This window comes from Mirounga angustirostris, unplaced genomic scaffold (genome assembly GCF_029215605.1).
Source record: "Mirounga angustirostris isolate CCGP_5_RB_7025 unplaced genomic scaffold, mMirAng1.0.hap1 SCAF_5, whole genome shotgun sequence".
Taxonomy (NCBI): Eukaryota; Metazoa; Chordata; class Mammalia; order Carnivora; family Phocidae; genus Mirounga; species Mirounga angustirostris.
This window is the reverse complement of record NW_026991713.1, coordinates 152,064,231-152,087,678: the sequence shown is the minus strand read 5'-3', so window position 1 is coordinate 152,087,678 and position 23,448 is coordinate 152,064,231. Positions and strand designations below refer to the sequence as shown.

Sequence of the window (23,448 nt, the reverse complement as noted above, 5' to 3'; positions counted from 1 at the left end):
GCACCACGTGAGTTAAGGAAAACTTCCAGAGCTTCTGCATTTGGGGATTTGTAGATAAGAGGTTGTAGAAGTGTTCTATTATCCCAACTGCAGATAAGAAAACTACCCAAGAGAGGTTAAGAGGCCAAGATAAGATACAGATCTCCATCTTTTAATTTTGACACCTAAAAAGAGACACCTTGAAAAACTGGCCCAGGACATGTACCCAGCGGATACACATGGATGGAACTATAGGGTAATGTGATTTTTTTCTCCCCCTTTAAGCATTTGGAAAACCAGGAGTGCTCATCTCTTCCAAGTCATCACCCACAGGGGCACCAGTCCTAGTCTCCCGAAAAATGCTGCCATTGCTCATAATGGTTTCTGCGAAGTATCTCCACCCAGTGACGATTTATCCACCTTGGAAAATGAAGGAAATTTCTACCAACAATTTAAAGCATTCAGAATGAACTCTGAAAGCAAATAGTATTTAAAAGATACTTTAAATACGACACCATGTGCTGTTCTATGAACGTAACCTGCACTGCTTCACTCCTTCATCCCAACATCCCTATGATGAGAAGTACCATTACCACCACCAATTTGCTGATGAGGACACACTGAGACTTAGCGACATTAAGTGATACGGTCACAAACCTAATCAGTGGAAGAGGCAAGATTTGAACCCAGGCAGTCTCATCGCTGAGCCCACACCACTATCACTATCCTATACTGTGGTTTTGATGGTCACACAGAGATATCCTATTTTCTATCCAAACCAGTGGTTCCCAAACAGGGAAGAACTGCTCCCGGGGTCATCAGGCAATGTCTGGAGACATCCGGGTCACAATTGGCCAGGGGGAGGGAGGGTGGGGGTTGTGTTCTTGATATCAGTGTGAATATACCGGGGACACTGCTAAACGTCCTGCAGTGCACAGGACAGCCCCCCAACAACAAAAAACTATCTGACTCCAAAGGTCAGTAATACACTCAGCAACCCTCATCTAAAACAAAACAATGTTCTTAATGGTTCATAAATCAACCCTGGAGGCCGATTCTAAAAGAAGTGTTCCAAAAATATTTCACCCGTGGCTGAAATTTCTGGGGAAGTGGATACCCCAGGATGTCAGCCCCAAAATACATTTAGATTCTGGTATTTATTTCTAAGTTTCATTTCTAGAAACAATTTATAATCACTCATCTTCTGCTGTATAAACAGACAAAAAAAAGTAAACTACAGTCAAATTAATGGATAATTTGCTGTGTACCTATTAAGTACCAGGCCCTGCTGGGACTACACTCATGAGAAATAAAAAATAAGGCAAATACAGGACACTAAGGGGCGCCTGGGTGGTTCAGTCAGTTAAGCGTCTTAACTTAGGTTTGGGTCATGATCCCGGGGTCGGATCCAGTCCCGCATCTGGCTCCCTGCTCATCGGGGAGTCTGCTTGTCCCTCTCCCTCTGCCCCTCCCCCGCCGCTCATGCTCGCTCTCTCTCTCAAATAAATACATAAAATCTTTGAAACAAAACAAAACAAAAAATCAAGAAACTAAGCCCATGAGTAACCAACACACTTATCAGGAGAGGAGGGGCAGCTCTACTGAGCAGCAAAAAAGCTATTCTACAAAGTAATGTCAGAGGAGCTCCTATACTATATTATTGGGATTTAAAAAAGGAAGAAATCCATCTAATCAACAGGGAAAAGCAATTTGAATGTGGCAGTTGTCACAGCCTTTAAAGATGGGCAGGACTTCATCCTTAGCGAAGAAGGGAAAGGAATTCCTGGCAGAAAGAAAGACACAGGCAAAGGCTCAAAGGTGACAAAGGATAAGTCATGTGTTAGGTCATGAGCACCTCATCAACTTTTTGCTTTGGGAACTGCCCTTCCTCATGTGGAGGGGCTGTCAATCACAACTCCACACTTTCAATGTGGGAGGGCGTGTGACCTGGGCTGGCCAATCAGAGAACTCTGCCTCCTGGTTCACAGTGATTGGTACAGGGATGTGACTGGGACTGTGCCCGGTCAAGCAAAAGGCTCCGTGGGACTCTGGCTGAGGAAATGAGGAATGCAATATTCTCTTTTCTCTGACACTGCTCTCAGGAAAGAGGATAAAAGCCCAAAGGTATGGAAGCCACCAAGGAAAATCCCATTGAGAATAAAGTCACTTCAGAGGCAAATAGGGCCAAGAAATGATGAAAGAGTGAGCTTGAGTCCTTAAAGCACTGCGTGAACTCCTGGATAAATCCATGCCTGAAACCATACCCTGTGCTCTGCAGTTATATACACCCATAAAATTCCCTTTACTTGTTTAGACTAATTTTTTTAAGATTTTATTTATTTGACAGAGAGAGAAAGTCTGTGCACACGTGAGAGCACAAGCAGTGGGGAGGGGCAGAGGAAGAAGCAGACTCCCCGCTGAGCAGGGAGCCCGATGCAGGGCTCTATCCCAGGACCCTGGGATCATGACCTGAGCCGAAGGCAGATGCTTAACCAACTGAGTCCCCAGGCACTCTGCTTATTAGACTATTTTAAAATGGATTTCTATCCCTTACAGCTCAGAGAATCTTGACCAACACAGTTCGAGACTAGTGAATAAAGGAATCTGGCTGGTGTTTGAGAGGATAAGGTGAGAGAAATATGCTGTGTAAGTTATAAGGTTGTTAATTATAAACACTGTCAAAAAAAGGACAAATGCAAACAAGTATCATGCCAGCAAAAAAAGCATAAATCCAACAACCAAGGAAACAGGAATTATCCAACAGACCACAAAATAAAATGTGATTGATGTCAAGAAAACATAAACCCAGTGAATTACAGAGGTTCTTATCACCGACACCCACTCCCTCACCCCCACTGCCCACGTGAGGTGGTCCCTCCCTCTTGGAGACGGGACCGACGTCAAACACACACCAGCCACAGGAGGTAGAGAGCAAGGATGACTTGCAGAGGAGCCGACCAGATCATGTTAATGTACGTGGCCAGGTCCATGAACCTCTGGGCGTCCACAGACATGAGGTTGACAATCTCCCCGACGGTGGAGGACTTTCTGGCTGAGTTGGTGATCACCAAGGCCTGCAGGACAATGGCGAGAGAAAGTGTGGCAGTGAGTGTGGCAGGCAAGAGCCCTCCCTCCAGGCCCATGTGGAGGAAGAAGACAGCTCAAGAGCGGAAAGCCCACTCTCTTTTCTCCTGCCTTGCTGCCTTATCTGCATTCCCAGCTCATATGTCCCATCACAAAGCCCCAGCTCTTATCAATGACCCTCACTGTCTCATCCTGACTTCTGCAATATGGAAGAGACCCCAGGGCGCCTAAACCAGGGCTTCACACACTTTAGGGTGCACACACATCACCGGGGAAATCTGTTACAGTGTCATTTCAGATGTGGTAGGACTGGGGTGTGGGGCCTGGGACGATGCATTTTCTAACATGCTCCCACATAATACGGATGCTGCTGGTCCGCAGATCACACTCAAGCAGGAAGGTCAAGGTCAGGGTTTCTCAACCTTGGCATTACTGACATTTGAAGCTGGATACATCTTTGTGGGACTGGCCTGTGCCTTGCAGGGTGCTCCCTAGCATCCCCAGCCTCTACCCATTAGATGCCACCACCTCCAGTTAGGACAACCAAAAACATCCCCTGGAAGGATAAAATTGCCCTGGTTCTCAAACACGGGTTTCACACGATTACCTAGGGAACTTAAGAAATAAAGGTGCCCAGGTCCCACCCTCAGAGATCCTGATTTTGTCCGTCTGCGGTGCAGCCTGGGCAGTGGGAGTTCCCTAGGCGAGTCCAACTTACAGACAGGACTGAGGACCAAGGAACTGGCTCACCTGTCCTCACTATCTGCTAGGCAGTCTCGTCTCAACCCATCAGCTCAAGCAGTGTCTCTTCCCCAGAAGCTAAGAAATTGAAGGGACCCAGAAATTCCCATAGAGCTGGATGTGCACGAATGCCTGCTAAATACTCCCACTATCCAGGGAAAGGACCACCTGCTCAGTTCCAATGGAGAGTTAGAACAAGCTCGGGGTTATCAACAGCAGAGTGACCATGTGAACCCGGATTTTCCCAAGTCGAGTGCCACCTAAGAAACTCAGTTCCGCACGGCTGACACAGGCCTCAAGGAGATGCTTCACGTCGGCTTTGCTAAGATCTCATGCCCGGTGGTCAATCCTTGCCAGCTACGGTCATGTGGGTCACCGTCCCACTACTGCTTCAGAAGCTGGGCTTGAAATCCTCAAGGTGGGCGCCTGGGTGGCTCAGTTGGTTAAGCGACTGCCTTCGGCTCAGGTCATGATCCTGGAGCCCCGGGATCGAGTCCCGCATCGGGCTCCCTGCTCAACGGGGGGGTCTGCTTCTCCCTCTGCCCTCTTCCCTCTCGTGCTCTCTGTCTCTCATTCTCTCTCTCTCAAATAAATAAATAAAATCTTTAAAAAAAAAAAGAAATCCTCAAGGTGGCCCCACAGTGACCTAGCCAAGTCCCCCCAGTTTCTGAGGCGACAGTGTGAGACGTCAACGTGAGCCCCTGGGCATCAGGCCCGGCCCTCACCAGCTTCCGGTTGACCCCACCCGCCTTCCGGTTGACCCCACCCGCCTTCCGGTTGACCCCCCCTACCTTCCGGTAGACGGCGCCGATGACGGCCGTCTTGATCCTCATGCCGCTGACGAAGCAGATGTGGAAGTACTGGTGCAGCACGAGGGTCTGGAGACAGGCGCTGACGAATAGCAGCGCGGTGTAGAAGTAGCCCTGCCAGTCCGGGGCCTTCTGATCGTTCACGAAGTTGATGAGCAATCTGTGAGGGAGCAAGGACAGAAGGACGGGAGCCTGACGCACACGCGCAGGGAACAAGTCCTTCCATTTCCGCATTTCCACTCTCTCCGAGCCAGGCGAGGGGGGTGTTATTCCTTCCATTTTATGCATGGAAAAACAAGCCCACGGGGGTGATAGGACCGTGCAGGGTGCCTGAGCCTTAGGCTTCTCGTACTGACTGCTCTGGCTCATCAGAGAATGAGAGGCAAAGGTAGGAAGGCAAAGACAAGGAGCATGTGGCCCCCAAGAGACAAAAAGAGAGAGGTAAACAGAGGGAGGACGGAGGGGACCTCCTTTGTGACTTTCTGTTTTCAGGCTGCAGTTTGATGCAGTCTGGCTCATTTTCTTGTTCTTGGTTTCCCTAGACATTCCTCTCTCTTCCTTCCTTCGGCTTCAGGGGAAGTTGGTTTCTGTTACCTGCAACCGAAGTGGCCTGAGTTCAGATGGTATCAAAGCAAAACATCAGGCACAGCGCGTGAAGACAGAGAGGCTTGGCTTTAAGCCCATGGCGGGGCACACCGGGTGACCCGAAGTCAGAGGTTAGGAGTACTGCCAGTGGAAGGTCAAGGACACAAAGACTTGCCCAGCTGAGAGGGAAAGGGTCTTACTTTAAGATCTCTGGGCCAGCAAACATCATCAGGTCGTGGAGGGCCTTGAATAGGAAGCTCATGAGGAAGTAGGGCCCGAAGGTCTTGTATAACACCTTGAACAGAGACGGCTCCCGCTCCTTCTGGGGGGACTTGACAATCAAAACCTCAGCCTCCTCATTCACATCCACCTGCGAGCCCCCTTTCTGCTTGGCGGGGTCCTTGGAGGAGTACGCCATCTTTGCCTGCTGCCTGGAACACAAAGAGTGTGGAGTGGTTGTGGGGTCTTCCGGAGACTCGGCCAGCCGGCCCGGGGAGAGGCCCAGAGCACCCCACCCCTCGGGGAGGCCGGCCAAAGAAAACCAGTCACTGCAGAGAGGCAGCTCAGCACACTACTTAGGAGCACAGACTCGGGACCTTGGCCGGCCAGCTGTGTGACTTTCAGGCAGGTTCCCTAACCAGCCCAGGTTCATCACCTGTTGAACGGGGATACAAGTAGGATCCAGCTCACAGGGCTGCTGTGAAGATTAAATGGGTTAATATTCACGAAGGGCATTGAAAGGCTCAAGGCCCACAATGATCTACAGATTCGATGCACTCTCTTCTCAGAATCCCAGCTGACTTTTTTATAGAAAATGACAAGCTGATTCTAAAATTCATACAGAAACTCAAGGGACCCAGGACAGCAAAAACAATCTTTAAAAAGAAAATCAAGGGGCACCTGGGTGGCTCAGTTGGTTAAGCGACTGCCTTTGGCTCAGGTCATGATCCTGGAGTCCCTGGATCGAGTCCCGCATCGGGCTCCCTGCTCGGCAGGGAGCCTGCTTCTCCCTCTGACCCTCCCCCCATCTCATGAGCTCTCTCTCTCATTCTGTCTCAAATAAATAAATAAAATCTTTAAAAAATAAATAAATAACTAAAAAGAAAATCAAAGTTAGAGAATGTACACTTTCTGACAACCATAATCAAGATAGGCATAAGGAAAGGTAAGTGCGCACGTGCACACACACACACACACAATCAATGGAACCAGAAATAAACCTGATTGATTTCTGACAAGGGTGTCAAGACCGTTCAATGGGAAAATAATCTTTCTGGGGCACCTGGGTGGCTCAGTTGGTTAAGCATCTGCCTTCACTTCAGGTCATGACCCCAGGATCCTGGGATCGAGTCCCACCTCGGACTCCTTGCTCAGCAGGAGCTTCTCCCTATCCCTCTGCCCCTCCCCCCTATTCATGCGCTCTAATAAAATCTTTTAAAAAATTAAAAAAAAAAAAGAACAATCTTTTCAACAAATGGTGCTGAGAAACCAGACAATGAAGTTGGACCCTATTTCATTCCATATACAAAAATTAACTCAAAATGGGTCAAAGACCTAAACACAGAATTACAACTACAAAATTCTTAGAAGGAAACAAGTGAGGGGCACCTGGGTGGCTCAGTCGGTTAAGCATTCAACTCTTGATGTCGGCTCAGTTCATGATCTCGGGGTTGTGAGATTGAGCCCCACGTCAGGCTCCATGCTCAGCAGGGAGTTTGCGTGAGATTCTCTCTTTCCCTCTACCCCTCCCCCAGCTTGCACACATGCATGCGTACTCTCGCTCTCTCCCAAATAAACAAGTAAATAAATAAGGAAAGGTGAAAAATCTTCATGACCTTGCATCTGACAAAAGATTCTGAAATATGTCACCAAAAGTACAAGCAATAGAAGAAAAAATAAGATCACCTGGACTTTGTCAAAATAAAAAAATGTGTTTCAAAAGACAAAATCAGGAAGTGAAAAGACAACCCACAGAATGAGAGAAAATATTTGCAAATGAAATATCTGATAAGGGACTTGTAACCAGAGCATGTCAAAAACTCTTACCACACAATAAGGAAAAAAAAAAGACCAATTTAAAAAGGGGCAAAGAAGATAGGCAAATGGCCATGAAATGTTGCTTGACATCATTCGTCATCAGGGAAACACAAACCAAAACCACAGTAAGGTATTATTTCACACCCACAAGGTGTTATCATCAAAAAGCAGATAATAACAAGTGTCTGCAAGGATGTGAGAAACTGGAGCCCTCACACTGGCCCCTACGCAGTCCTCTCCCACTCGGACGAGGATATAGCAGAAACAATGGAGTGCGTGCCACTTCTAAGATTAGGTTATAGAAAACACAGTGGCTCTGTCTTGCCCTCTCTTGGGTCATTCCCTCTAGACAAAGCCAACAGCCATGTGAGGATGATACCAGAGGAGCCCCCATGATGAGATGTTGCCAGGAGCCAACCCTGACTTACTAGCCATGTGCAACCTGAAAGCAGGGCTTACAGCCCCAGTCGAGCCTTTAGATGATGCGGCCCCAGCTGACATGCTGAGTGCAACTTTAGGAGGTGCTGAGCCAGAACCACCCTGCTAGGCTGGATCCCTGACCCAGAGAAACTATGTGAGAGAGTAAATGTTCACTGTCATTTTCAGCTGCTAGGTTTCAGGTAATGGATTATACAACGGACATACCTCCTAGCTCTTGTCTCCCAAATTAAAGTCAACATCTTCAAATGGCCGGACGTGGGCTCCACCACCAAAACACATGCTTCATCCTCACCTAACCAAACATTAGCAATTTACAGGATCCTTCCATGGCGTAAGTATATTGAACAGCATTCAATTTCAGAAGGCTCTCCCTTGTCACGTCGACGCCACACACTTGATTATTTAAACCACCTGACACTTTCTCTTGCCAACCACAGCCTTCCAATCTGCCTCAGCTCACTCCCCAGCCTAGAAAAGGACCAGAAATATGGGAATCTCCTCCAGGCTCCGGGGTTGATCAGGTGTGTGTCCCATCCGTCCCAACCCAGGACATGTGTGGGCGTCCATCCATTCTGTCCATGTCCACAGCCTGTGACCCATGCAAATGACCACCACCAGGGCCTCCTCCCTGCTCCCTCATTTCCTCCCACTCTTGTTCCCTGACAGCCAAGCTCCTGCACAGCAGCCCGTGGGACCTTCCTAAAAACACACCATCCCCCTACTTCAACTCATGGCTTCCCGCTGCATCCAGAAAAAAACCTAAACTCTGTGTGAAGTTGTATAACTTCCTATGTGTGCTGTAACAAATTACCACAAACAGTGGCTTAAAGCAACACAAATTTATTGTCTCAAAGTTTTGGGGGTCAGAAATCTGAAGGGGGCCCACAGGGTTACATTCCTTCTAATCTGTTTCCTGGTCTTTTCCAACTTCTAGAAGCCTCCTACATTCCCAGGCTTATGGCCCCTTCCCTCCAATTAAAAGCCAGTTGCAGCTGCAGAGCACTCCCCGCCCCCCTGACCTCCTGTCTCCTTTTACAAGGACCCAGTGATCATATCAGGCCCTTTGCCTTTGCGATATAAGGTTGTAGGAACCAAGACATGGACATCTTTGTGTGTGCATTATTCCACCAACCACATTGCCAATGTCACCGTGCACGATCTTCCCTACTCCCTTTAATGACCTGCCCTAAAGCTGCCCTTTTCTGACTGGGATTTTTAGTATAATTCCTTTTAGCACACACAGACCTCCTTGGCAAGGAAGAAAGAGGGCCAGGCGAAGAGGAAGGGAGTAGCTCAGCCTGCCCCGTCCATTCTCTGTACCACTTCCTAAGCCAGACCTGGCCCTGGGCCTGCGTGGGCTGCTGGTAACCCAGGGCTGTTTCCAGTGGCCAAGAGACAGGTGCCAAAGGGTCAGGGAGAACGTCTCGGGCAAGCAGAGAGGAGGAAAGCTCAGGCCTGGGTGGACAAGGTCAAGGTCAAGAACGTTGAGAAGGATCAGCTAAGGCCAAGTCAAGAAAGAAAACTATCCCATGAACAAGAGGCCTACAAAGGAGGGAAGTGCTCCAGGAGGGGAGAGGAAGCAAGCCGGGCATCTGTAAGCTCTGGCTGGGAGGGGAAAGGAAAGTTGGAGGGAAAAAGTCTGAGTCAGGGGAAAACTGTCCAGAGCAAGGGAACAGAAAAGGGTAGGTAAGCTGAAGGCTGGGGAGAAAGAAGCCTTTCTGAGTAGATCAGATTCCAATGTGTGCAAAGATGCCCATCAGTCACTTGTCCACCAATGAACTAAACACATGTTCTGGGTCAAACTCTGGACAGAGCCCTACCATCACAGAGCCTCATGGGAGGAAAGGATTAGCAAACATGACTTCACCAGACTCTTACTGGTGCTATCATGAGGGCTTTCCCAGAGGAGGTGACATCAAAGCAGTGCCCTGCAGGATGAGAGAATCAGGAGAAGGAAAGGGTGCTCCAGGTAGGGGGAACAGGATGAACAAGACCTGGAGCTAAGGATTGGAAATGAGGTTTGGCAGCCCTTTCTCGAACAGGCGAGAACCTCAGGGTAACCTGAACAGGACTGGGAGCAGACTGCAGGAGGCTTGAACCTATGAAAGAGCAGCAAGGCGCTACTGAGGACTCTCTCATTTGTCATGAAGGCTTTAGGAAAGGCCAAATCTCAAACTTAAAGAAGTCTTAGCACAACTGAAATTTCTACATTTCTGAATGTCGTCTGAGCATCATGGTCTTTGACCCATAATAAATATCCAATATAATAAGGAAGGGCAGACTTGACCTACAATCGCAGAAAATGGATTTTACAAACTTGGTGCATATTTTCACTCTGCTTAGCGCTAAGGATATACAGAATGATAGTTTCTGGAACCACAGAGGGAGTGGCAAGGGTCCCCCTCCCACCCCACCCTAGCCCTTGGGTAGCCCTGGCAGGATTTTAAACGTGTTGCTTATGAATGCAAATGACTCAAGCTTTCCCCCACTACCCTACCCTTTTCTCAAGTTTTTTTCAGTGCTTTCTGTTCCTCAAAAACAGAGCTTCTCAAAGGGGGTTGTTTTTGTTTTTTTTTTTAAAGATTTTATTTATTTATTTGAGAGAGAGAGAATGAGAGACAGAGAGCATGAGAGGGAGGAGGGTCAGAGGGAGAAGCAGACTCCCTGCGGAGCAGGGAGCCCGATGTGGGACTCGATCCCGGGATTCCAGGATCATGACCTGAGCCGAAGGCAGTCGCTTAACCGACTGAGCCACTCAGGCGCCCAGGGGGTTGTTTTGTAAATGCCACATTCTCGGATTGTCAAGACTGAGCCAGATACTAGACCTTCTGTGACCTACAGAACTTCGGTCCCCCAAAAAAGAGCTCAACAAGAATCCGTGTAGGCTGAAAAACCTGCCTGAAATTACTCAGGTCTGGAATCTAACTCTGTTTTCAGACATAAATCCATAGTGTGTATTTTGTTGTTCTTGCAAGCTTCAATACATCTTGAATTTTTTTCAGGAATGCAACTATTATTGAAATGAAGGGGTGACTGCATTTCGTTCAGAACTTTGCTAAGCGTTGGCCACAACTATGCAAAACCTCTTCTGTGAGGGCGACTGACCATGGTTCTGGAGATCTGGAGGGATTTGCAGCTGTCACGGGGAACCCTCCACTTTGGGACAAGCAGCGACTCTCCATTCTGTTCTCCCAGCGCGTGCCTGAGAATTTACTCACCGAAATACACGTTGTCTCATTACAAATCCCTTGTTTCCGTTTTCCCTTGAAGTCTAGTGAGAGCATTTTGTTAATTTTTAAAATTTTAGCTATATGGGTGGGCTATTTTTATTGATACATTATCTGAAAGTAACTGTATTGATGTCAGAAAATCTTTGTATTCAAGGCAACAGTGAGTCTGCAAGGTTCAGAACCACCGTTCAGCACGTGCATGCTGGCGCTTTGTGTTGTTTATTTTCTGTCTGCATTTCTTTACAAAAGAGAGACAAGTAAGCAAAAATGGCCACTCTGGGGGCGCCTGGGTAGCTCAGTCGGTTAAGCATCTGCCTTTGGCTCAGGTCATGAACCCAGAGTCCTGGGATGAAGCCCCCCATTGGGCTCCCTGCTCAGTGGGGAGCCTGCTTCTCCCTCTCCCCCTGCAGCTCCCCCTGCTTGTTCTGTCAAATGAATAAAATCTTTAAAAAAAAAAAAGTCACCCCTTCTTTAAGCACGTTTTCTGACACACACACACACACACAGAGCCTTATTGAGGTATAACTGATGTATGCTCAATTGCACATATAGGGAATGTACAAATTGATGAGTTTTGACCTATATGGATACACACACCTGTAAAACTGCCCACAAAATCAAGATGGTAAACCTATCCACCCTCCCTCCCCCCCTCCCACAAGGCCCACCCAGGCCCCTCGGTAACATGAAATCTGCTGAATGAATCAGTTAAGGGCCAGGCCAGGGATAGACAGGGCTTCTTGTTCTCCCTCCCACCTGCAGGCTGTTCCCTAGCTAAGTGAAGAGGCCTGGCCACAAGGGGTCACACCAACAGATCCCAGCTGAAAACAGGACTTTCCCTTTGCCCACCATGTCCACAGGAGTTACAGGTGCCAGATCTGGTTTGTGACTCTGGAGACAGAGCGAAGGACCCATCTGCCAGTGACCCAAGGCAGTGAACCCCCAAGCTGAGAACCCCCTAAAGGCAGAGGTATTGAGAGAGCCAGTGCCCCTAGGGGTGGCCCATGTTGGAGCCTGAGGAGCTAGGGCTCACCCCGTCCTCCCAGGCAAGATGGGAACGCCCAGCCTGGTTCCGCATCCAGATGAATCAACACAACTTGTATGGTATTACCTGCCCAGGGTTTACCCAGGACCATGACAGGGCTTCTCAGATGATGTTTATCTCAGTGAATTGTCAGAAAACCCTCTGAGCAGAAAACAGAGGCTCTGGGGCATTAAGGGACCCGAGGGACAGCCCCTAAGGCCCCCACCCTGGTCTCCCTGCCCCCCCCTCACTTTCCCCAGGGCAGCCCCGCTGGTTATAAAACAAAACTCAGGACATGCCACTGGCCTGCATAAAACCCACCTCTGACTTCTCACTGCACTTAGGATCAAACCTGAATTCACTAGCATGGCCGATGAGACCCCTGCAAATGCTTCTCCTACCTTACCTCCTTCCATTCTGCCCCTCACACACTCCACTCGGGCCACGCTGCCCACCCCCCACCCCCGCCTTCTCCATAAGCACGCTGGACTCACCTCTACCTCAGGATCTTTGCATGAGCTGTCCCCTCTAACCATAAAGCCCTTCCTACACATGCGGCTCACTACCTCCTTCAATACGAACTTTTGCTCCAGTGTCACCTTCTGAGAGGCCATCCCCAACCACAGCTTCTCTATCAGCTTCCTCAGCCACTCCTGTCCCACCTCCCTGCTATAATCTCCTAAAACCTAACACTTTCCAAAACTTTCCCCCTCAGCGTAGGTTCGACTGCTGTCCTGTCTGTCTCCTATATGGAATGTAAGGTGGCCCCCGACAAGGAGCCTATTTGGTGCCAGTTTCTGAACACAGAGGGCCTGAACAGACCACACAGTAGCAGGAGACATGAAATCTGCTGAATGAATCAGTTAAGGGCCAGGCCAGGGACAGACAGGGCTTCTTGTTCAAGCCTGGTCCTCCTTCCCTGGAGCCTCCGGGGCAACCTCTCCCACACCATCTGCAGCAACCTGCTCATCAAGAAGGATGCCACCGGCCAGGCTGGGAATAGAACCAGGGAGCCGCCTCTGCCTGAGAACCTCCAACTAGGTCATGGGGACAAGATTCAGGTGGAGCTCTATGTGCACAGAACACCACCCATCTCACGATGCCCGCCTACAGAGCCTTACACTCAACCTGCCTCCCCTAAGACAACGTCTCCTGTGTCTGTGGCCACCACGAATGGGCCACCAACTCAGCATCACAAGGGCCTCTGCTGGTGTTCTAGTAGCCAACAGTACGAATGTCCCCAGTTCCCACCCCCCAAGCCACGCCTGATCGAAGATCTATAACCTGGGTGTTCTGGCAACTGGACCTCAAGTCCAAGGTTTTTCTCCTGGAAGGACAACTGCTCTGTGGGAGATCCAACACACCAGGCTGGCCCCACTGGCAGCCAGTGCTAAGAGGTCAACAACAGGCCCACCCCATAAAACCACAGGAGTAATGACAGCCACTTTTGGTTCTGCTCCTACTACCACCCTCTACTGTCCCCACGTCACTCACAAGTTCTCAACTGCCTCCTCTGGACACAGGACACACGCCAAGTCCAATGACCTACCCTCCTGTAACAGCCACTTTACTTTCTTACCAGCACGTAATACAACGCTGTTTCATGTAACTGAGGACGTCTTAGATTTGATGAAATCAAGTATGTGCTGCGGAGGCCCCGGCCTAATTCCCAAAACAACCTGATGACAGACGTCACGTGATGGCACGCAGCTAACAATGGGAGGAGTGTCTACAACACAGGATACCAGGGCGCCTGGGTGGCTGTCGGTGAAGAGTCTGCCTTCAGCTCAGGTCATGATCCCAGTGTCTTGGGACCGAGCCCCGCATCGGGCTCCCTGCTCCGCGGGGAGCCTGCTTCTCCCTCTGCCTGCGGCTCCCCCTGCTTGTGCACATACTCTAATAAATAAATAAATAAATAAAACATCTTAAAAAAAGATACATAAATAAAATTCAGGACACCAAATGTGAGCCATAATGCAAACTATGGGCTCGGGGGTGATCATAATGCATCAGCGTAGGTTCATCACTTCTGACAAACGTCCCTTTCTGCTGGGGGACACTGATAATGAAGGAGGCGATGCACGTGTGGAGGAAGGGGGTACACAGAACTCTCTGTACTTTCTGCCTAAAAACCAGAGTCTATTTTATTTTTAAATCCAGCACAGTCAAAACACCCTTGGTGGGGGATTCTTTGGCAGAACACTTGCTGAAGTGATGGGCTTGGTATGTTGAAGCCAAAACACTGAGAAGAGCAAGAACTCAGGATGCTAGACACTTTCCGTGAGACAGGCAAGGTGGCGCTGTCTCGGGCAGGGCGAGGTCGCGCGCCCCAGGCACGCACTTGCCAAGGGCCCAAGCAAACGGCATCAATAGCCTCTCGCTGCACATCTTTTGCTCTTCTTGTCTATCCACTGCCTTAGCTACATGGAAGACTCTTCCTGGGTCTCGCAGATGAGCCAACCGTGGCTGGGAAGAGCGAAGCAGCTCGCCCAGGACCATGAAGCTAATAAGAGGTGACGCTGCCACATTTCCTGGTGGCAGGAAAGGGTGACCGCGTGGTCCTAGAGAGCGCCCGGCTCTCCCCTGTGGCAAGAGGCTCACACTTACCTTTTGGATTTGGCACACTCCTTCTTCCAGTTCTTTACCAAAACGGGCACAACTTGTTCTGATGTGTCCTCCTTATTCAGGGACCAGAGGTCAGTGCTCTCCAGGGGCTGGCGGTAGCCCCGGACCATCAGCCTGGGGCCAAAAGAGCAGGGGGAGGCGATGAGAGTCGGGAGGAAGAGGACGACAACCCTCGCTGCCCACACCCACCACCACGATGGCAGCACGCACTTGGGAAAATCGCAATACGCATGGGACATTTGGGCACATTACGTCATCACTAATTCTGTTACATCACCCAGGAAGCACAGCTTCATTTTTTAAAGACACAGAATATTCAGGATACAGCTTTTACAATGGCTCCCATTTACTTTAAAAAAAAAAAAAAAACAAAACTGTTTTTAAGACTCAGGGGCAAAGCATTAATCATTGTCAAATCTGAGTGATAAGTTCATTAAGCTTGATCAGACTAGTCTTTCTACGTGTTTGGACACTTTCGTAATAGAGAGTAAACCTATCATTTTAACTTGTTGTTTTGAAATAATACCAAACGTACAGAAAAATCACATGCATTGCACAAAGAATTCCTACCTCCCCCAGCTCACCGCTGCTAACATTTTGCCACATCTGCTGTACTATTCTCTGTCTCTAACTATCAACATACACACATAGACTTTTTTTCTGAACCGCTTCAGAGCAGGCTGTAGACTTGACACACCTGCACCCCTCAATGTTAGTGTGAATCCCCCTAAAAAAGGGGCATGCTTTCACAGAAGCCAGAGAGCGATTCATCAAAATCAGAAATAGGAGCAAGGATGACATGACCTGCGGACCACACTCAAACTACCCCAACCGTCCCAGAGATATTCCTTAACTGTTAATTTGAACAATATTTAATTAAAAAAAAAAAAAAAGATGTCTGCGCAAAGTTTATAAAGACAAGGAACTGTGTTTATGGGGGGGAAAAGGATTTATATAATCCTGGGTAAGATGCTGACCATGTGCAGAAAGAAATGTGCAGGCAAAACGGACAAGAAGCGAGCTTAAAGTGAGTGTTGCCTCAGGTGTTTTTGATTGTGGATCTATGCATGTTTCTCTTACCCACATTTCTTATGGGTCACGGGTATTATTTTTCTAATGGCAATTTCATTTCTCTGAAACAATGCCAACAACCGTAATTACACCTGATGTCAAAAACAAACAAACAAACAAAAAACCCAAATCCAAAAACCAAGAGCGCACGGTTTCTAAGTGCCCCGGGTGAAGCCGTGCACAGGGTCGGTGTCTGAGCCCCGGGCCCAGGGCAGCCACGCTCAGCACACGGGTGAGGGGTGACAGAGGGACAGCGGGCCCGAGGCACCGGCCTGGCCTTACCCTGTGATCCACCAGAAGGTGACTCTGGAAAGGAAGGAGGCACTGGATTCCGGGCAGGGATTCTGGTGGAGAGAACACAGAGGGTGGGAGCAAACAGGAAATGATTGATTAAACTTCTCATCTAGGCCGGCGCTCGGCAACAAGCAGCTGAGCAGAGCGGTCTTACCCTCCAAAGGACCAGCAGCCACCGCACGCCGATGACTCACCCCAGAAGGGTTTCTCTCCTGATCCCCAAGAACCTCCCAAGAAACAAATGGCAGCTCCCCAGTTTCATCCAGGAAATATTTCCTGTCTACTATGTGCGAAAGTGGTATAGCGTGCCACTTACCCACCCTGCATTATATTCATTCCCACAGCAACCCGGGGAGTGTGGTGCAGCCCATATCCCCCCATGTTACCCCCTTCATTCACTGATTGCATTCATTCAACACATACTGTCTGAGCACCAACTATGTGCCAGGCACTCTACAAAATGCTAGCATTATCCTGTATCCTCACAGAACCTTACGAGGGTGGTAATTACTATTATTTCTGTTTCACTCATTCATTCAACAAATATTTTCTGAGCACCTGCTACGTGCCCAGCACCATGTATATAAATCTGAGCAAACACAATCCCCACCTTCAGGAAGGCGGAAGTGTCCTGGAGTAATAGTAACACCTGCTAACTTCTCTACTAGCTAGCTCTGTTGTAAGTGCTTTACACAAATCATCTCGTTTAATGAGACCACCCAAGAAGTAGTTAAAAGCATCATCCTCACTTTGGAGCTAAAGAAACAGACGAGCAGAGGGACCAGAATGACCTTGCCAGGCTCTCCCAGCTAGAAGCAGTGGACACAGACTGGGAGCCCCTAACAGGGTTCAGAAAGAGACATTAATCAAATGGTCCTGTGAGCAAACACAAAACCACAACTGCGATGAGGATCGTCCCCTGAAGTTAGGTCAGTATACCAGTGAGGTCACGGTATCTTAGCGGATGGAGTCTGATCCAGCTGACAAAGGTCAGAGAAGGAGTGCCTGAGCTGGGGTCTGAAAACTGACTAAAGGATAACAAGGAAAGGGGAGGAGCAAGGCAGTCTCAGCAGCGAGAGCATGCATGCAAAGGTCCTGTGGCAGAAGGGAGAATAACCTACACTGGGAACCAAGAAGGGGCTGAGCAGTCCTCACTGGAGGCCATATAAGGGATTCTGGTCTTCATCCCAAGGGCAAAGGGAAATCATCAACATATTCCAAGCAAGCTCTCAAAGAACCTCTTTCCCAGAGGCACAGAGAGGAGCTCCAACACACACACACACACACACACACACACACACACACACACACCCTTCCCCCCAGGAAAGGGATGTCAACACAGAGCCTCTGAGACCACACACAAGGGCTGACTTTCCACGCTGATACATTCAGGTCTATATTCTGAAATGCACTTTAAGTGAAGGGGTGGGGGTCACCACGCAGTGTCGAAGTCTCTAACAGAGGAGGCTGCTCCGCGTTCCAGCATTTTTCAGAGACGGCCTTGGAGAGCCCAACAAGCAAACACGTTCTACCACAGTGGTTTTCCATCCAGGCTGCAGGTGCTTTAAAAACAACACCGTACCTGGTCCCCACCTCCCAGAGATTCCAATCAAACTAGTATGGCGTGGGACCAACGCATCAAGTTTTTGTGTTTGTTTTTTACTCCCAGAGTCTCCTTGGCCAAGTGGCTTGGCAGGAAATGTCCCAGATAAGCCCCGAATGTCTTGTCACACCTGTTACCACGGAAGCTAAAGACACAAAGCCTCAGAAGCAACCAGAAGTGGCTCCCAAGTTGCCCAAAAAGGGACGATGTGAGCCGCAGTCAGGATAGTAAGTAGAAGGGACTGTGACGATCACATATGTTTAAAGACACCATCTCACAAGGACACTGAAAAAAAAAAAAAAGGGCAACCCCTCGGTGTCGTTCATGAAAAGACACATGTGAACCAAGCCACTATCTGAGAAAACAGAGCAAGGGCAGGAGACAAGGATGTCCCCACCTTTTCTTTTTTCTTTTTTTTTTTTAAAGATTTTTATTTATTCATTCATGAGAGACAGAGACAGAGAGAGAGAGGCAGAGGGAGAAGCAGGCTCCCAAGGAGCAGAGAGCCCGATGCGGGACTCGATCCCAGGACCCTGGGATCATGACCTGAGCCGAAGGCAGACGCTTAACCATCTGAGCCACCCAGGCGCCCCCCCCCCACCTTTTCTAAATGAACTTCACCACAGGGTGACCAAAGAGATGAGGGGAAGTGTCTTTGCATAGAAATAGTCCAACCAGGGCGCCTGGGTGGCTCAGTGGGTTAAGCGTCCAACTCTTGATTTCGGCTCAGGTCATGATCTCAGGGTTGTGAGATCGAGCCCCACATAGGGCTCTGCGCTGGGTGTGGAGCCTGAGATTCTCTCTCTCTCCCCCTCTACCCCTCGGCCCCTCCCCCACTAAAAAAATAGTCCAGCTAATAAACAAAGAATGAATGACAGAACATTGAGACAATGCGCCATTTTGCAACCACAGTGGATTATTGGAACACTTGGGAGGTACCCAAGGATTATTATGAATGGTTTTAGGCCAGAGGCTGGTATCACTGCTGTACTGTTTAAAATCCTTATCTTTCAGATATTCTCACTGGGGAGAGTTGGGTGAAGGGCAGACAGGAATTCTACTATTTCTTTTCTTTTTTTTTTTTTAAAGATTTTATTTATTTATTTGACAGAGAGAGACACAGCGAGAGAGGGAACACAAGCAGGGGGAGTGGGAGAGGGAGAAGCAGGCTTCCCGCCGAGCAGGGAGCCCGATGCGGGGCTTGATCCCAGGACCCCGGGATTACGACCCGAGCCGAAGGCAGACGCTTAACGGCGGAGCCACCCAGGCGCCCCTGCAACTTGCTTTTTAAATTTAACTGTATTTCAGGGTGCTTAGCTGGCTCAGTAGAGCACGTGACTCTTGATCTCAGGGCTGTAAGTTCGAGCCCCATGTTGGGTATAGAGATTACTTAAAAATAAATTTTTTTTTTAAAGATTTTATTTATTTATTTGACAGAGAGACACAGCGAGAGAGGGAACACAAGCAGGGGGAGCGGGAGAGGGAGAAGCAGGCAGGGAACACAAGCAGGGGGAGCGGGAGAAGGAGAAGCAGGCTTCCCGCGGAGCAGGGAGCCCGATGCGGGGCTCGATCCCAGGACCCTGGGATCATGACCTGAGCCGAAGGCAGACGCTTAACCGACTGAGCCACCCAGGCGCCCAGGAATTCTACTATTTCTGCAACCTTTGGTAAGTCAAGTTGTTTCAAAATAAAAAGTTACTAAATATGTTTAAATCCCTATCTTTCAGAGATATGTACTGAAGTGTTTACACAGTGGGGGGCAGGGTAAAGTAAGAGTCTATTATACGCCGCTACTTCTGTACACATGGGGAAGCTTCCACCATAAAAAGCTCAACGAAAAGCTTCCCCAGTGACGCAAACATGCATCCTGGGCCCAGAACCACTGGGCTCCACTCTGGGGCCACAGGGGGGTGTCAGGAGGTTCCCAGCCCTGGCTGCACCAGAGTCCAACCTGGGGAACTCGTTGAACACGGGTGGGCCAGGGTCCCACCCCAGACCAGCTTAAATCAGTGCCTCTAGGCTGGGGCCCTTGGCCTCAGGAGATTTTTAATAAGGAAATCAGACGCTGTTTGCCTCAAAGACCTGTGTTCCAGACCAACCTGAAGCAGGTAAGTTCAGACTTTGAAGCCAGGGTTCAAATCCCAGGGATGCCATTTTCTCACTGAATGACCTGGGCAAGTCCCTCCACCTCAAAGCCTTGGTTTTCGAATCTGGGAGATGGGAGCGGTGTGTCAGGCTGCTCAGCCTACCTCACACAACTATGAGGAAGGACAAATGAAATGAGTCCACGGGACTGTGTTGTAAGCTGGAACTTTCCCAACCCAGGGTGGCAACATTATTCGAGGGGGAGGCGGGGGCATTTGCTCTGGAGGCTGGTGGTGGGTGGGTTATCAGGTCAATCTCAAATGCACCTCAACTATAGCCCAATTCCACCCCAGTGTGAAAAGGTGGGGTCCCAGTGGGGAAGGGGAAGTGGAAGGGGATGGGGCACAGCTGAAATGACTCATTTATTTCTTGAGCAAATATTTACGGAGGGCCTGCTTAGGTGCCAGGAGGTAGCTAAGGGCTGGGGACAGAGCTATGCATGAGACAAGAAGGCGAGGTCCCCACCTGATACCACTTCCCACCGGGGAAGGGGGAGATGGACAATTAGCAGACCGATGTGAATAAACATATAAGTATCAATGGAAGAGTCACAACAAAGAAGAAAAATGAAGGTGCCAGAGAAGGCTGGGGGCCGGGGGCCTGCTTATGCGTGAGGCAGCAAACAGCAAGGAGATGAGAGGGAGGCTATGAATCCCAGTCCTGCCACTTACCAGCTGTGGGACCTTGGCCAAGTTACCTGGTGCGGAGATTAAATGAGATGAAGCATGTTATAAGATTCCTTAGAATAATACCTGGCACAGAGTGAAAGCTGGAAGAAACGGTATTAATGGTATTAATACCAAAATCCGAAACAGAATAATAACGTCTTCCATTTCTCACAACCCCACGACACACCGAGCACCGTCCCAGGTGCTTTACACAAGGGTTGGCAAAGAAAGGCCCACAGGCTGGCGGCTTGTCAATAAGGTGCGACTGGGGGCGCCTGGGTGGCTCAGTTGGTTAAGTGACTGCCTTCGGCTCAGGTCATGATCCTGGAGTCCCAGGATCGAGTCCCGCATCGGGCTCCCTGCTCAGCGGGGGGTCTGCTTCTCCCTCTGACCCTCTTCCCTCTCGTGCTCTCTGTCTCTCATTCTCTCTCTTTCAAATAAATAAATAAAATCTTTAGAAAAAAAAAAGAATAAGGTGTGACTGGCACACAGTGATGCCCGCTCATTTACATACCGTCTACTTTTACATACTGTCTGCTTTTGAGCCACGATGGCTGAGGTGAGTAGTTGCAACACAAGCTACGGGGTCCCCAAAGCCGGAAACATTTACTGTCTGGCTCTTTACAGAGAAAGCTGGCTAAGCTCCACTCACATCAGAGCTCACAAAACCCTGAAACAGGGGTCACTAAGGCAGAAACCAGAGCTTCAATGACGGCCTTTTGCCTCCAAACCCGGTCTTCTTTCAGTCTTGGCATCGACATGGAGCATCGCTGTGCCAGTTACAGACCTTGCACAGAGATGCCCAGCAGAGGGGCAGGTGGGGGCTGAGCTGCAGCCCGCGTCCAGCTCAACAAGACGCCCAAGTCCTATGCCTGTGACGGGCTGCATCAGCCTGAAGGAGGCAGGGCCGTGTCCAAATTCATCCACCCACACGTGGTACATTTTTTCCTCATTTGCAAGGAGACGGGGTACAGACAGCAGGGTGTTAGGCACATGCACACAGGAGAGGTCCCCAAATCCTGGCATTCTCTCAAAATCTGGCAACTCCAGCCACGGGCAGGAACGAAGCAACCAATTCCGACTGCGGAATCGAAGGCAAATTCATTCCCTTCCCACCCTCCTGGATACAAATGGAGTCGTACCCCCGAGACCCTAAGAAACGACAGCCCAGAGGGAAAAGATTAATTCTTACTCTGGCCAGGAAAAATCCCAGCTGCTGCGAGAAAATTCTCCCGGCAAACGCAACGAGATCGCCTTATTAACAAGAACATTTCACAGTTTCTAATTTGCACGCTTCAAGAGCTTTGTCCAATTAGCCTCCTCTCTCCTTGGCGTCCAAACAGGGATTTTCAGATTACGAGAAGCCACATCACGCAGAGAGACGGCCCGCGTCACCAGCACAGAGAAGGAAATCTCTAAGTTGGAGAGTTGGTTTCTGGAAGTCCCTATGTGACATCGAAGGAAGGCCTTATATGATCACAGACAACTCGAATTCTGAAGTAGTCGAGAACTGATAACTAAAGAAGAAAAATGAAGGGCATGGGTGCTAGATGAGAACCCAGAAGGCATCCCATTCAACCGAAACCAAGCAGAACATTCTCGAAGCTGCCAGCTCGGGGCCTCCCAGCCACTGAGGCTGGAGCAGAGTAACTCCCGTCCCAGGAAGGAGGAGACTTAATAACGGGTCCCCCAGTCACTCAGAAAGGAGAAAAATTCAGACAAGCCCTGGAGAAAGGGCAGGGGGAGAAGAACGTCTGATATAGGCAACACAGAGAGAAAGCTACATTCCTTGGCATCTGTATCTGGCACTGGCCGATTTGGCCAGAAACCATGTGGCTTAAACCGATTTGGTACAACAGTCCCAAGCACCGGTTCTTTAAGGATGGGTCATTCATGAGCTCACACCGGGCAGTTTGGGGACCTTGTCTGGGTCCTTCGGCACTCTGGCCTTCTTGTCACACAGTCTCGGGGTCCCCGCACCTCTTTTCTGGTGTTGATTTCTGGGTTTTTGTTTTTTTTTTGGTTTCCTGCTGGCGAACTCCCACTCTGCACTGCCTTCACGTCCTGCAGTAAGGGGGTGTGTGATACAGTAACACAGCTTAGGGCGGGGGTGCTCCGATGTGGCCCCCCATCACCAGCAGCCAGGGTGCCTGGGAAGTGGTTAGAGAAGCAAAGGCTTGGGTCCCACCAAGACCTACTGATGCAGAGCCTCTGGGGGTGGGGCTCAGCGGTCGGTGGTTTACCAGGCTCCCAGGCGATGCACACTCAGCTGTGCTAACCCAGGAGAAGGGCTTTTGATCTTAGGCAAGACCCTCCACCACTCTGGCCTTCCATACTCGCATCTGTACAATGAGGGGAGACTCACAGTCCTGCCTCATCGAGATGCTTCGAAAGGACTAAGTTAAAAAACAAAAACAAAAAAACCCACAACACCGCAGAGGGTCACTGTATGGCTCAGCCTCCCTCCTAACCCGCCTGCGCCACTGGAATGGCTGTGTCACCAGCCTCTCTGTGTCCCACGCACCCTCCTCCTTTCAGCCGGGGAGAGGATGGGGGGGAGGCGGGTCCTCCAAAACACCTCCAACCTGAGCGTGTCACTCCCCACGCTGAGAATCTTCCATCGGGTCAAGATCGCAAGTCCTCATGGTGACACACAATCCTACCCTTGATTTTGCACGCTCAGCTCCTTGGCCCATGCAACCCAGCCAAGCAGACCATGCAGTTCCCAAACACCCACAAGTTCCTTTATACGGCTGGATCTCTGCACATGCTCGGTCCTCTGCCGGGAGCACCTTCCCGTGCAGCCTCATTGGCCTGGCCAACGGCCTCTCATTTCTTGGACACAGGCCTCTCCTCAATGGTCAGGTTTGTTCATTTCGGTCCTCACAGTCTGGCTGAGCACCGAGCACCACCCGCCCCCACCCCACACCGAATTACTAACGACCAACAGCATAAAGGAGAAAAGCCTTCAACACAGAGTTTACGACGCTTTCATAAACAGTCCAAGCTCCGTGGCTGCCTCTGGGCTGTGCGGGGTACAGACTGACCAGGAGGGGCAGCAGGGAACTTTCTGGGGGTCCTGGTAATGTTCTAGATCTCAACAGGGGCTTGG

At 49.7% G+C, this 23,448-nt stretch overlaps 1 protein-coding gene across 4 annotated transcripts in view; it reads right to left on the bottom strand.

The window, feature by feature from the left end:
• The window catches only part of ABCC1 (ATP binding cassette subfamily C member 1 (ABCC1 blood group)), a 134,731-nt gene that overhangs the window by 59,703 nt on the left and 51,580 nt on the right, over window positions 1–23,448 (bottom strand). For 3 of the 4 annotated variants that reach the window (XR_006790789.3, XM_045875048.3, XM_054507526.2), the window contains exons 6-10: window positions 15,909–15,970; window positions 14,538–14,669; window positions 5,399–5,629; window positions 4,596–4,773; window positions 2,892–3,053 (exon numbers count right to left, since the gene is read on the bottom strand). Coding sequence is in view for 3 of the 4 variants with exons in the window: in XM_045875048.3 (XP_045731004.1) it covers window positions 2,892–3,053; window positions 4,596–4,773; window positions 5,399–5,629; window positions 14,538–14,669; window positions 15,909–15,970 (765 nt within the window). In the remaining variant the exon portion in view is untranslated. The remainder of the gene's footprint in view (window positions 1–2,891; window positions 3,054–4,595; window positions 4,774–5,398; window positions 5,630–14,537; window positions 14,670–15,908; window positions 15,971–23,448) is intronic. The other variant, XM_064592584.1, reaches the window with a different exon arrangement.